The sequence below is a fragment of the Microplitis mediator genome, chromosome 3 (genome assembly GCF_029852145.1).
Source record: "Microplitis mediator isolate UGA2020A chromosome 3, iyMicMedi2.1, whole genome shotgun sequence".
Lineage (NCBI taxonomy): Eukaryota > Metazoa > Arthropoda > Insecta > Hymenoptera > Braconidae > Microplitis > Microplitis mediator.
In genome coordinates, this window is record NC_079971.1 from 21,656,240 (window position 1) to 21,668,864 (window position 12,625).

At 25.7% G+C, this 12,625-nt stretch overlaps 1 protein-coding gene across 18 annotated transcripts in view; it reads right to left on the reverse strand.

Annotated features, from left to right (window-relative positions):
• Positions 1 to 11,983, reverse strand: part of LOC130666105 (inositol hexakisphosphate and diphosphoinositol-pentakisphosphate kinase 2) — a 34,100-nt gene extending 22,117 nt beyond the window's left edge. For 14 of the 18 annotated variants that reach the window (XM_057466800.1, XM_057466795.1, XM_057466793.1 and 11 more), the window contains exons 1-4: positions 6,055 to 6,074; positions 5,826 to 5,994; positions 3,729 to 3,929; positions 3,509 to 3,649 (exon numbers count right to left, since the gene is read on the reverse strand). In XM_057466800.1, the coding sequence (XP_057322783.1) occupies positions 3,509 to 3,649; positions 3,729 to 3,929; positions 5,826 to 5,994; positions 6,055 to 6,059 (516 nt within the window). In that variant the 5' untranslated portion in view covers positions 6,060 to 6,074. Of the gene's footprint in view, positions 1 to 3,508; positions 3,650 to 3,728; positions 3,930 to 4,714; positions 5,131 to 5,825; positions 5,995 to 6,054; positions 6,075 to 9,315; positions 9,424 to 11,392; positions 11,510 to 11,815 lie in introns of those variants that run through there. The other 4 variants (XM_057466801.1, XM_057466799.1, XM_057466804.1 and 1 more) reach the window with 3 other exon arrangements.
• Positions 11,984 to 12,625: the final 642 nt, after the last annotated feature.

The following is a 12,625-nucleotide window of genomic DNA, read 5'->3' on the forward strand; positions in this document are numbered from 1 at the left end:
AAAAATTATATTCAGCATAAAAATAATTATTTCAAACAGTATTAAATTCGAAATAAATTCGTTACATTTTTAACTCCTGTGTAAAATTTTTTTACGAAAAAATGGTTTTTTTGTTTTATATTATATAAATTTTACAATTTTTGATCACACAAAAATTAATAAGAACTAAAAATAATAATTGCCACAATAGAATAACAAAATTTACAGATTTTGTCATGATATTTATATTTACTTCAATTTTTGTTATTATTTACTGGGTATAAATTCTCGAACATTGATTCAATTGAAAATTCTAAAGCTAGCATAATAAAAATTCTTAAAATTTTAAAACTTTTAGTTTTGTCAGTTGATAAGTTTCTTTATATGATCAGTAGAAATTCTACTTTATCAGTAATGCAAAATTTCTCGTGCCAGCATAATAAAATTTGTGAAATTAAAACTGATATTTACTCAGTTGAGGAACAAAACTTATAGAAAATCATTAAAGTTTAAAAAATTAATAACAGTCTTTACACCCATTTAATAAAATTTCACTGAAATACAGCTATTTATAATTTTCTGACAATAATTTTTGTTTGTCTTTGAGTAATTTTTACAACGGTGTTTAAACAAAATAATCTTTTGTTCTGAATGTTCGGATTGATTTGGTTATTTTTCTGATCAGTACTCCGCGGGAATTCATTCAAGAAGCATCTATTTTATTTAGCAAGTGTCAATTATTCAGTTGAGTTTTATGGGGTTGTGTGATTGTGAAAATCTTTATTTTTATTGATTTTAATATTATTATGCTTATGAGTTTGTTTGCATAACTATTTTTACGTTTGATAATAAATTACACACTTACGAATAAGAATAAATTTTTTTTTTTTGTTTTAATAAAATATAAAACTATTTGATGTATTTGTATCATTGTGTGTAATAAATGTAAACCGCATGGATTTTAATTTTATGGAAAATTAGATGTATTTTTATTTATTTTATATCATCCTTATAAATGTTTATTAAGTTAGATGAGTAGTTATAAGACTTTTTGTAAAATTTATAATATTAATATAATAATTTTAACGAGACTTTTCTTTGCTCTGTAAATTCAATATTGTACGAATCGTAAAATTAATTTTTGAAATATATTGTCAACTAACTACCAATACCAATGCTGCTAAAAAAATATAAAATTAATATAAAATAAAAAATACAGTGTTTTGTGTTGATATTCTCATATGTTTCTATCAATTTCATTGAATATTTATACTATCCGTTTTTGTATATACATATAAGACTATTAAAGATAATTGATAGGAACATATGAGAATATCAACACAAAACACTGTATTTTTTATTTTATATTAATTTTATATTTTTTTAGCAGTATTGGTATTGGTAATTAGTTGACAATATATTTCAAAAATTAATTTCACGATTCGTGCAATATTGAATTTACAAAGTAAAGAAAAGTCTCGTTAAATTTATTATGTTAGTATCATAAATTTTACAAAGAGTCTATATAAATTTTTTAGATTAGTAATATAATTTTTATAAAAGTTAATTTAAAGAGTAAAAGAACAAAAATGAAAATTATCATTTTTTTCAATAAATTTTTAAATAATTTTGATCGTATAAGTAAAATAATTAAAACAATTTTTATTATGCTAGTGGTACATTTTGTTATCATAAGACGGTGAATATTGCATCCCAGCGACACAATTTTTGTCGTGTCAGTTATTATAACTATAAAATACTTAATAATTTTTATTATGCTCAATACGAAATGTATTATGTTCAAGAAAGAAATTTTTGTCGGCCGAATCGAAATTTTATTATGCTTCAATACAATTAGTAACAACACGCATAACATAAAATAGTGGAATATCATACGGTTTCAAGTTTAGTCCGCTAGCATAATAAAAATTTATGGATTTTCACATAAAATTTCATGGAATTTTCACCTTCATTTTTCTCCGTGTAAGCAGAAACTATAAATACTATTTATTATTGACACTCATTTTTAACTTCCCGCTAAGAAAATTGTAAATTTTCAAAAATTCGGGAAGTTATTGGTTTCGGTCCGATTTACGAAAATCGAATTTTCATCAGATGTCGACGTTTTGAGGTCCTAGGAAACTATTCTGACTAATTTCAAGATGATATCCGAGTGTATGCATGTATGTATGTACGTACGTACGTATGTAAATACCTGTATCTTTTGAACGGATGAACCGATTTTGAACTTCAAGGTGTCATTCGACGCGGCTTATCGATATCTTGAAGCTGTGAGAAATTGAGCTTGATCGGTAGGGCTCGTTTAGAGATATTCCAAAAATAAAATTTTTTCAAAAATGTTTTTTTTTGATAACTTTTAATGTGCTCGATGGATTGATTCCAAAATGGACTGGGCTTTAGAGCTTCATAAGCCGCGTCGAATGCCACCTCAACCATCAAAATCGGTTCATTCGTTCAAGAGAAACCGTTGTCGAAAGAACTAAAAAAAAAAATTTTTTTATTTTTTCTGAAATATCTCAAAAACGACTCGATAAATCGAATTCAAAATTTGATCAGCTTTAGAACTTGATAAAACGCGTCAATTGCCACCTTAACTGTCTCAATCGGTCAATTCGTTCGAGAGATATCGTTGGAGAAAAAATGACGAAAAACGTTTTTTTTTCGAAAACAACAGCATACAAAAGTATTTTCGAGCTCGAAAATGTATTCACAATAATGTTTTCGAGGTTCTTGAGCTCGAAAACAGCGGGAAGTTTTAGGGCTGGCCCGCAGGGTCAACTGATAGACCGATGTTTTTAAACGTAATCACAGTCAGATCTATCATTTACGTAAATGAAATTAATGGTCTAAAATTACTATTAAATAAATTACAAGTATCAGAGTTTTAATTACGAAAGCCTTCAGTCAGCGCCCTATCAAAAAATCCATGAGAGATTGCATGGAAACCCGTAGAAATCTATAAAGGAAAGTATGGATTCATATAAGAATCCATGTAGGCAACCATGGGTATCTAGAAACTAACTAAGAAACTGTGGGTACCTGGATTCCCATTTTGACATGGTGCAGATTCCCATAGGAAATCTTCGTAAAAATCCCCATGGGAATCCATACTAGGTTCCGAAATGAATTTGGCATGGTGTGGATTCCCATAGGAATCTATGTAAGAATCTATATCGGGATCTATGCTAGATTTGTATAGGAAACCTTAAGGAAATTCATCCGAAAACGCCATGTGGGGACCCACATCAGAATCTAGGCTGGATTCCCATATGGATTTTTCTGATAAGGCGGGCAGAAACATTATTTGTTTATTCCCTAGGGACGAAACAAGTTTGTTTCTGCCCGCTGACTGAAAACATTCGCAATTTACTTATTTGCTAATATTCATTCGCGGCATTGTACAGAAATTAGCTTTCTTCGACTGACTGTAGAGACACTGAAACTTTAAGTTTCGATGCTGATATCATGAAAAGTAATATTGATTAATTAATTAATAAATAGTAAATACCTGAATATCGTATTGCATTGGAAGATTATTAATAATAAAAGGATTGCGTAAATTAGCATAACTAATAGCTTTATCTAATGGAAAACCTTTGCTGTGGAAACTAATTAAGCAGTCAACGATAGGCCAATCTTCAACCGGCTCCTTGAATAATGAAATAAATATTATTGTTTTTTTGTTGTTGTAAATATTTAGTGGAAGATATAAAAAAATTATTTGTTACTTTAAGTATAACATCTTCAGCAAAGACAATGACTTTTATGTACTCAAACTCTTCGAGTCTGGTTAAAATTTCTTTCATGGGTTTGCTCTGTGATTTTTTGGCCATGGCGCATATTCCCACCAATACTTGTTTGCCCTCGCCTTCCAGGTCATTCTCGACCATACACCCATCATCATTATCACACCCGTCCGACAGTTCGCCCTATAAGGGGTTAATCAATTGATTAATTAATTATTAATGTGTAAATTATTTGTTGTGTTTTATTAACGAGATCATTATGACCAAGACCTAGATTTGCAGCAGGCTATAATTTTTTTTAGTTGAAGGTGTTGAGTAGTAAAAAAGGATACTGATAAATATTTTCATAAATTTTGATCCTTATAAATATCTAGGCGGTGATAAGATTTGTAAAAAATAAAATGATGGTGATTTTACAAATTATTTATTGGAAATAAAATAAATTATAATGATTCGTTAATCAGCCGCTGTCACGGGAGCTGGCGACCGTTTGAATTAACAAAATAAAAAAAAATTTTCAAATAAAAAAGATGCGTGGAAGCAGAAAGTTTTTAAAAGTCTTTTGATGTTAAAAATAATAAATTTATAAATATTTAATCGGAAATCCGGTGGCTGCGGAAGCCAGTGGCTGGGAAAAGGTGTCACTTATTTGAGAGGGTTGATTAGTTTTTTTTTTCGCGCCACAAAAAATTTAGTTTTGAGAAAAATGCGTTTTAAGTTATAAGTATGACATACTGCGGTACAAAGACACTAGTATACAAATCTCTGTATAAACCAAACTGTTAATATCTCATAAAAAGTAAATGAGTGAATTTCTCTAAAAGCATTTTGTGAAAATAAAAAAATAGATTTAGTAGAAATTTAAAATCAGAATGACTTTGACACAATCGTCTTAGCAACGGAATCTCAATAATGAACAGCTCATCACTTTACATAAAATAAAATAAAAAATAAAAATGAAAGCTTACAATACAATCATCACAGTAACAGTAATCCAAATCATCAAAATTATAATCATTAAAATCATTATTTAAATTATGTTGCCGCCATTTTTTTAATCTCCACCAATCTTTCCACCATGTCCACTCCATCCCTTAATTGCCCTAATTTTTTTTTCTCACTTATTTTTATCACTTTATAATTTAAATTTAAAAAATAATTAATCATTTCAATAACTAATTCAACACATATTTATGTATCTTTATTTTTTATATAATATTTTTTTCTCAATTATATATATCTCTTTATCCATCACAATCAATCATATTATCTTTTAATGTTTCAATACTATCATCATCATATGCGATATTTATCACTCACAACAATGAACTCTAGCAATAAATTACCCGAACACAATTAAAAAAAAAATTAATATCCGAAACTCATATATTTTTTTTTAATCATATATTTTACGGTTAATTAAACAATCAACTTGATCTAATTATTATCTACTAATTATTATCACTAATTTTTATTGAATAATTAAAACTAAAATCAAATCACAATAACAACTATTGTACTTAATCGCGCGTTATTCAACGCTCAACTACTTTTTACTATTCAACAAACTAAAGAATATCAAACTTTATTTTTCCTCTATCTACCTCACTTTATCTATAACAAATATATAAAATTTTTCTCACTCTTTTGCCTTCAAACCAACACATATTTATTATCTTATTTCTATATTTACGTTTATAGTATCACTTGTATGTATACATCTCTATATATATACATATAAATATACAAGTAAATTAACATGTGACGTAAACAATTGCGATAATAATTTAAATTATTATTCATTCGTTATTTTAGTGTCAGAATTACCAGGCAAATAATTTTAAATTCAAATTCTACCGTCAAAGAAATTTTTTAAATCTCAATCGCAAAAATAAATCCAATAAATTTTTATTAACATCAAACTCCCATTAATTTTCTTAATTAATCCCCATCAAAGTTCAATTATAATTACTCTAGTTCAAAGTAATCTGATTAATTAAATAAATTAAATTTTTTTTATTTAATTAATTCAAAGAATTCAATCAAAATTAATTAATTAATTAATTAATTAAATAATACCATAAGTCGCCAATAAGGTTCCGCTTCATCACAATTAGTGACACAAACATTAGGTAACAATGACGAACTATCATCGCACGATACGATGGTAAATTTAATGTCACTTATTGTTAAATTTTTACTATCATCATTTTCATTATCATCATTATTTAATTTTTTATTTCTATCACTGAAATGGATTTTTAATTATTAATTATTAATTATTTATTTATTAAAAAAAAAAAATTACCCCATATTTGTGATATAAGAAATAAATGCATTTTTGCGTAAAGTATTAAATCGATTTAAGATCCATTGCCAAATAGGTAATAAAAATTTCCACAAATTTTTAGCCATTTAAAAAAAAAAAAATTAATTTAATTTAATTAACATATCGCGGGGAATGTAAAAATGATATTTTTTTTATTGGAATCTTTTATAGATAAATTGTATTTTATTATTGATCAATAATTGATAATTAATAATTGATGTTGATGAAATAGTTCGAATAGTTGAAGACTAACTGATGAAGATGATGATGATGTTAATAATTTGGCGCCACTAGTAAATTTATATATTTATTTTTTTGACGTACTATAAATAGTTTGATTTAAATTTAGAGATCTCAACATGTCAATGTGTTAATATATGTGCCAACGACCTTTGCTGTGTCAATTATTATTGTTGTTTAATTTAGAATTTAAGCCAGTCTGCTGTCATCAGTCAATCGGGCAGCATTTTCATTCTATTTGTGGTTTATTTTTATTTATTTTAATTCGCATTTAATATTTTGTTACTTTGTTTGGGTTCAATTATTTATAATTATTGTGACGTAATTATGTTATTTTTTTTTAATTTCCTGGATAGTAATATGGTAATTTCAAGATTGATGTGTAAGTGCACTGACGTAAGACGAAATATAAATAATTTGGGCGGGGAGAGACGATACGAAAATTAAGATTTTTTGTGGAGATAAATAATGAAAAATGAGCAACCTGCAGTCACTACGTGACTGCCCAATTATCACTACTAAATTTATAGAATACGCAGAAAAAAAAGATTTTTTGCCGCAAAAAATTTTAATTTGCACCAAGAAATTTCATGCATTATCAATTAAATACAAAAATTGTCTTGGGGCGAGAAAAGATTTTTTTGGTCAAGAAATAATTCCTTGCACCAAGTAATTTTTTCTAGTTCTAAATAAATTTTTGTTTTCAATTCACAATGCAAAAAATTTATTGGGGTAAGTAAAAATTTTCTTTAGGCGAGTAAAGATTTTTTGTGTCAATGAATCCTTTTTTTTTCTATGCACACTTTTTTGGCTTTGAGAAGCTTCCTAAAACCGAAAGGGAGTAGAAAAATCTGTCATTTTGGAATAAGTAACGCGATATAAATAATATAGATATATATTCAGTGACATTCAGTCATATTTAGTGACAGAATAATTAAAGTATTAATTTATTTAAAGAAAATAAATACGATCGTCTTTTTTCTCGCGTAATTTAAATGTAATTCGAATGATATAGATAAATCTATTTATCTCAATATCTGGCAATTAAAAAGAGTTTAAACTATGAAAAGGCACAAATTCAAGTCAAGACCTATCTAATGATACCGATTTCAATAATATTAACTAATTCTATCATATAGATATAGCGGGAACAAAATTTTCCTTATTCCCTTAATAATATACATAATTTTAAATTTTTGGATGCACAAATAGATGTTTATTTATTACTTACACAGAAGTTGAATATTTTATTGAAATGGGTACGAGATAATTATTTTAAGTGTAATTAGTTTAGTTGTGTGAATATTTGAAAATAAATTATTTAGGCGGTCTATTAAAAATTTATAAATAAAATATGTTGAAAATTGTGACGATTAAATTTGATTATTGATATTTTTGGGGTAATGTCTAAAAAATGAAAAACAGTGATTGGAAACTAAAAATATTTATTACTGTACTTGGCATTGTAATCTGTATTGATTCTCATGCGCTAAAGTATTCAAAATAATTTTAAATATTTTTGAACATCAACTGGAAATAATTTTTGTAATTCAAATTTTTAAATTAATAGCAATTGGATAATAATTATTTAAACAAAATATATGTTTATAAGCAATAATTAAACAATTTTAATTGCATTAACAACAACAAAAGTGTAACAGATGTCACGTGAGAGTGAGACACCCGTCAACTTTAACTCTCAGTAAAAACAATTTAAATAGATAAGATATTATGCGAATATGTAAAATGGCTTTATCAATGACTCATTGAAAAGAACTGAAAAATCGAGCATTAAAAAAAAATTTTACTCAGCAATTTTAAAAATAAAACGTCTCGGTGTCTCAGACACTCCAGGTAACTAGTCAAGGGCCAACAATTATTTTATTTGTTGATAAATCTGTTGAGCAATGCCGACAACTTGTTAACTCTTCCAATGAACGAGTTTTATTTTAATTTGTTGCTCAATTGCACCGCGGTTTACTTGATTGTAACAAATAATCAGTAGTAAATCAGTATGCCAACACATTGAAAACTTTAAAACATAAAAAACAAATTCAAACCCAGACACAAAGTAAAATTACATTGGCCTATTATCTGTGTACATCAACCAAATAATATTAATAATAAATAATTTTTTGTCTTATAATTTTAAAAAATTGAATTTAAAGATTTATCATAATTTAAATAATTAATAAAAATATCTGCGTAATTTAAAATAAATAAAATAGTACCAGCAGAATCACAAATGTTGCGGTTTCATGATGAACCACAGAAACATACACAGAAATCATTATCAGCTTTTAAAAAAAATAAAACGATATCATCGTCATCAAAAGAAAAATATCCAAATAAATTAACAACTAATTAATTTATAAGAAAATTAATAAGTACTAAAAAAACCGGCGTCCAACCAAATGGAGTAACTTTACAACCAAACAAATTACCACATTATTTTGAAATTCTATTAAATACTCGCTTATGATAAAATAATTTATCTAATTCATTTAATTTGACCCTTCAACTTTCAATAATTAAAATAAATAAAATAGTACCGGCACAATGACAAATGCTGCGATTTCATGATGATTCACACGAACATACACAGGCATAATTATCAGCGATAAGTTTAATTGCATCAACAAAAACGTAACACATGTCACTTAGGTGTGAAACACCCCCCATCGTTCGATAATAACTCTCAGTAAAAACAATTTAAATAGATAAGATATTATGCGAATATTTAACACGGTTTTATCAATGACTCATTGAAAAAAACTTAAAAGGCAAGCATTGAAAAAAATTTTTATCCAGCAATTTTAAAAATAGAACGTCTGTGTCTCAAATTGGTGGAGGGTTAAGACATATGTCTTGGAAGTTAAAAAATTTATTCAAAAAGTTGTCATAAAGAAATCATAAAAACTATTAAAATTAAAGAAATTAATAAAAAATTTTTGTATAGCGTTACATTAAAATTTAAGTAAAATTAATTTAAAAACTTACGCGTTTAGATGGACGATAAACAGAAGACGGCACAGCGCCTACAATATTTTGTGATACTGATTCAATATCTCCTACGTAAAATATTGGGCGGCTTGTGCTCCGTAGATCCTGTAATTTAAAAATAATATATAAATATATATATATAATATTTTTTTGTTATTTAAATTTAATAATCAGAAATTTCAAATTTAATTTTTCAATAAAAGATTAATTATTTAATTAACTAGAAATTTTACTTCATTTAAGTTATTCAGTAAAAAAAAACTTTTTTATTTTAAAACTTCTTGTATTTAATTTTATCATACATATAAATATTCTAAAAAATATTTAAATACAATTACAAATATTCTAAATCTATTTGAATACTTGTGTTAATTTTTTAACAAAACAAATTATTTATTCAGTTATTTAAATTATTAATTTAAAATATTTAAACTCTAATGAAGTGGAGAAATTTTCTAGTAATAAAAATACACAGAAAAAAAGGATTTCTTGGCGCAAAAAATTTTTTCTCGGGCCAAAAAAATTTTTTGTCGCCTCAAGAAATTTTCTGCATTATCAATTGAAAGCGAAAATTTTCTAGGGATGAGAAAAAAATTTTTTCGACGAGTAATAATTTTCTAGTCCAAAAATTTTTCTTTTCGTTTTATAATGAAAAGTTTTTTTTGCACCAAGAAACCCTGATTGATAAACTTAATTTGGAATAATTCAAACACAATCCGAAACAATTCAAAGTTGGCAAAATTGACTATATATAGATATACACTTTAGCATGGATTAAATCATTCCGAATGAGATTTCTGAATCAGGGAATCCTCGTTTTCCATGTAATTATCTATATTATTAAGAGAATAAGGAAAATTTTGTTCCCGCCATATCTATATGATAGAATTAGTTAATATTATTGAAATCGGTATCATTAGATAGGTCTTGACTTGAATTTGTGCCTTTTGATAGTTTAAACTCTTTTTAATTGCCAAGTATTGAGATAAATAGATTTATCTATATTATTCGAATCACATTTAAATTACGCGGGAAAAAAGACGATCGTATTTATTTTCTTTAAATAAATTAATACTTTAATTATTCTGTCACTAAATATGACTGAATGTCACTGAATATATACCTATATTATTTATATCGCGTTACTTATTCCAAAATGACAGATTTTTATACTCTCTTTTGGTTTTAGGAAGCTTCTCAAAGCCAAAAAAGTGTGCATAGAAAAAAAAAGGATTCATCGGCACGAAAAATCTTTACTCGCCTAAAGAAAATTTTTACTTACCCCAATAAATTTTTTGCATTGTGAATTGAAAACAAAAATTTATTTAGAACTAGAAAAAATTACTTGGTGCAAAGAATTATTTCTTGACTAAAAAAATCTTTTCTCGCCCCAAGACAATTTTTGTATTTAATTGATAATGCATAAAATTTCTTGGTGCAAATTAAAATTTTTTGCGGCAAAAAATCCTTTTTTTCTGCGTACTTTATAAACATAGTAGTGATATTTGGACAGTCACGTAGTGACTGCAGGTTGCTCGTAATTTATTAATTAAAAATGCTCTATACTTAATTAAATTCATTGCTCTTACTAAGTTTATACTAAATATTTATTGCAAAAAGACAAAGTTTATTGTAAAAATATAAGAAAATTTGAATGTAGCAGACATCAGACCAATTTAAAATTATAAATAAAGAGTAAATAATTAAAAAAATAATATTTACAAAAAATACAATTATTAATTTCAAAATTTTTCACATGCGCATTTTTTTAAATTTTATTGTACTAATTATCTACTCTATTCATTAATAATTTTAAATTTGTCTGTCTGTTACTTTCACGATCATTTAAATAAAATCCAAGAAAAAATAAATTTCAAATTTAAATTTATTAATAAACATTTAAATTAATTTCCAAGTTCAAATATTATGAAATAATATTTTGGCCCAATTGTTACATAAATAAAATTACAAGTGATTATTTAACAAGTGAAATGTAAGGAAATTATCTTGTTTTTTTTTTAAATAAATAAATAAATAAATAAATATTAATTATTAATAAATAAAAAAAAATTACCTGATACCCATGTTCCAATTCAGTGTAAGACATTTCAAATCGGCTGTCATTGGTAACAACCAATTTTAAAACTCAATTTATAAAATAAATTTAGTCCTTTTTGTACTTAACACAAATCTATAATTAGAAATATAAATATGTTAATTAAATTAGTTTTATAAAATAATTTAAATTTTCAAAACAGCAGCGATTGTGTCAAAATAAATTTATATTTTGCAATAGTATTTAAATTAATTAGTAGTCGATGGATAGAAATAGAGTCAAGTGTAATTCTTATTGATTTACATACGTAAATAATAATAACAATGATAACATAATTTTTTTAAGTATCAATGATGTCAATTTATATATAATATAGGCTAGTTTAATCAATAAAAAGGTTTGTTTATTGAATTACCAGATGTGCAATCAAATTTTACTTACAGTAAAAAGAATAGCAAAGTATTTACTGCCAATTATTTATATTTTTAAATATTAATTTATGATTTTTAAAATGAGTGACAGGCAATTAACTTATTTTGAATTTATAAAAACGTTTGTCAGTTGGCCGACATTTATTTGTTGTTTTTTTTCATGGGTCTCAGCAGGGGTAGGACACTCAATGCTTTGAGATGGGAACGAAATTTGTCCACTTTGCGAAACTTATTGTCAAACTTAACAAAATGAAACTCAAGAATCTATAGATTTCGAAGGAAATTTTATTTCTGACTATATAAAAGTTGGCAGTATGTTGAGATAAATGAATCTCCCTCTGCTGGTCATTAAATTTGGCGCGAAAAAAGCAAAAATTTAAAAAATAAAAAAAAAATAGGAAATATTTTGCAGAATAAAAGATGCAAGTGTACGGTTCATTAGGATCTATAAATAAATATTCTTAACAATAATTAAAATAAAAATATTAATTTATTCTCATACACTCAATTCATATTTTTTATTAAAAGCAACTCGATTTGTCATACTTTATAGTAGGTTAGAACGGAATGTCCTTTTTATCACGCCGCCAGGTAGGATTCGATTTTTTTCTCCGACATATAAAGTATTGAATAATAAAAAATTAATAAATATATAAGTAACAAAAAAAAAATTAAGTCGCGTAGAATAGAAAAAATTTCATTTTTAATATTTAAAAAGAAAAAGAATAATTAAGCAGGAAAATGATCAATTATAGCTTTTACAGGTATTTTATAACGAAAATAAAATAATCTATTATTTAATTAAATCTACATACATTAA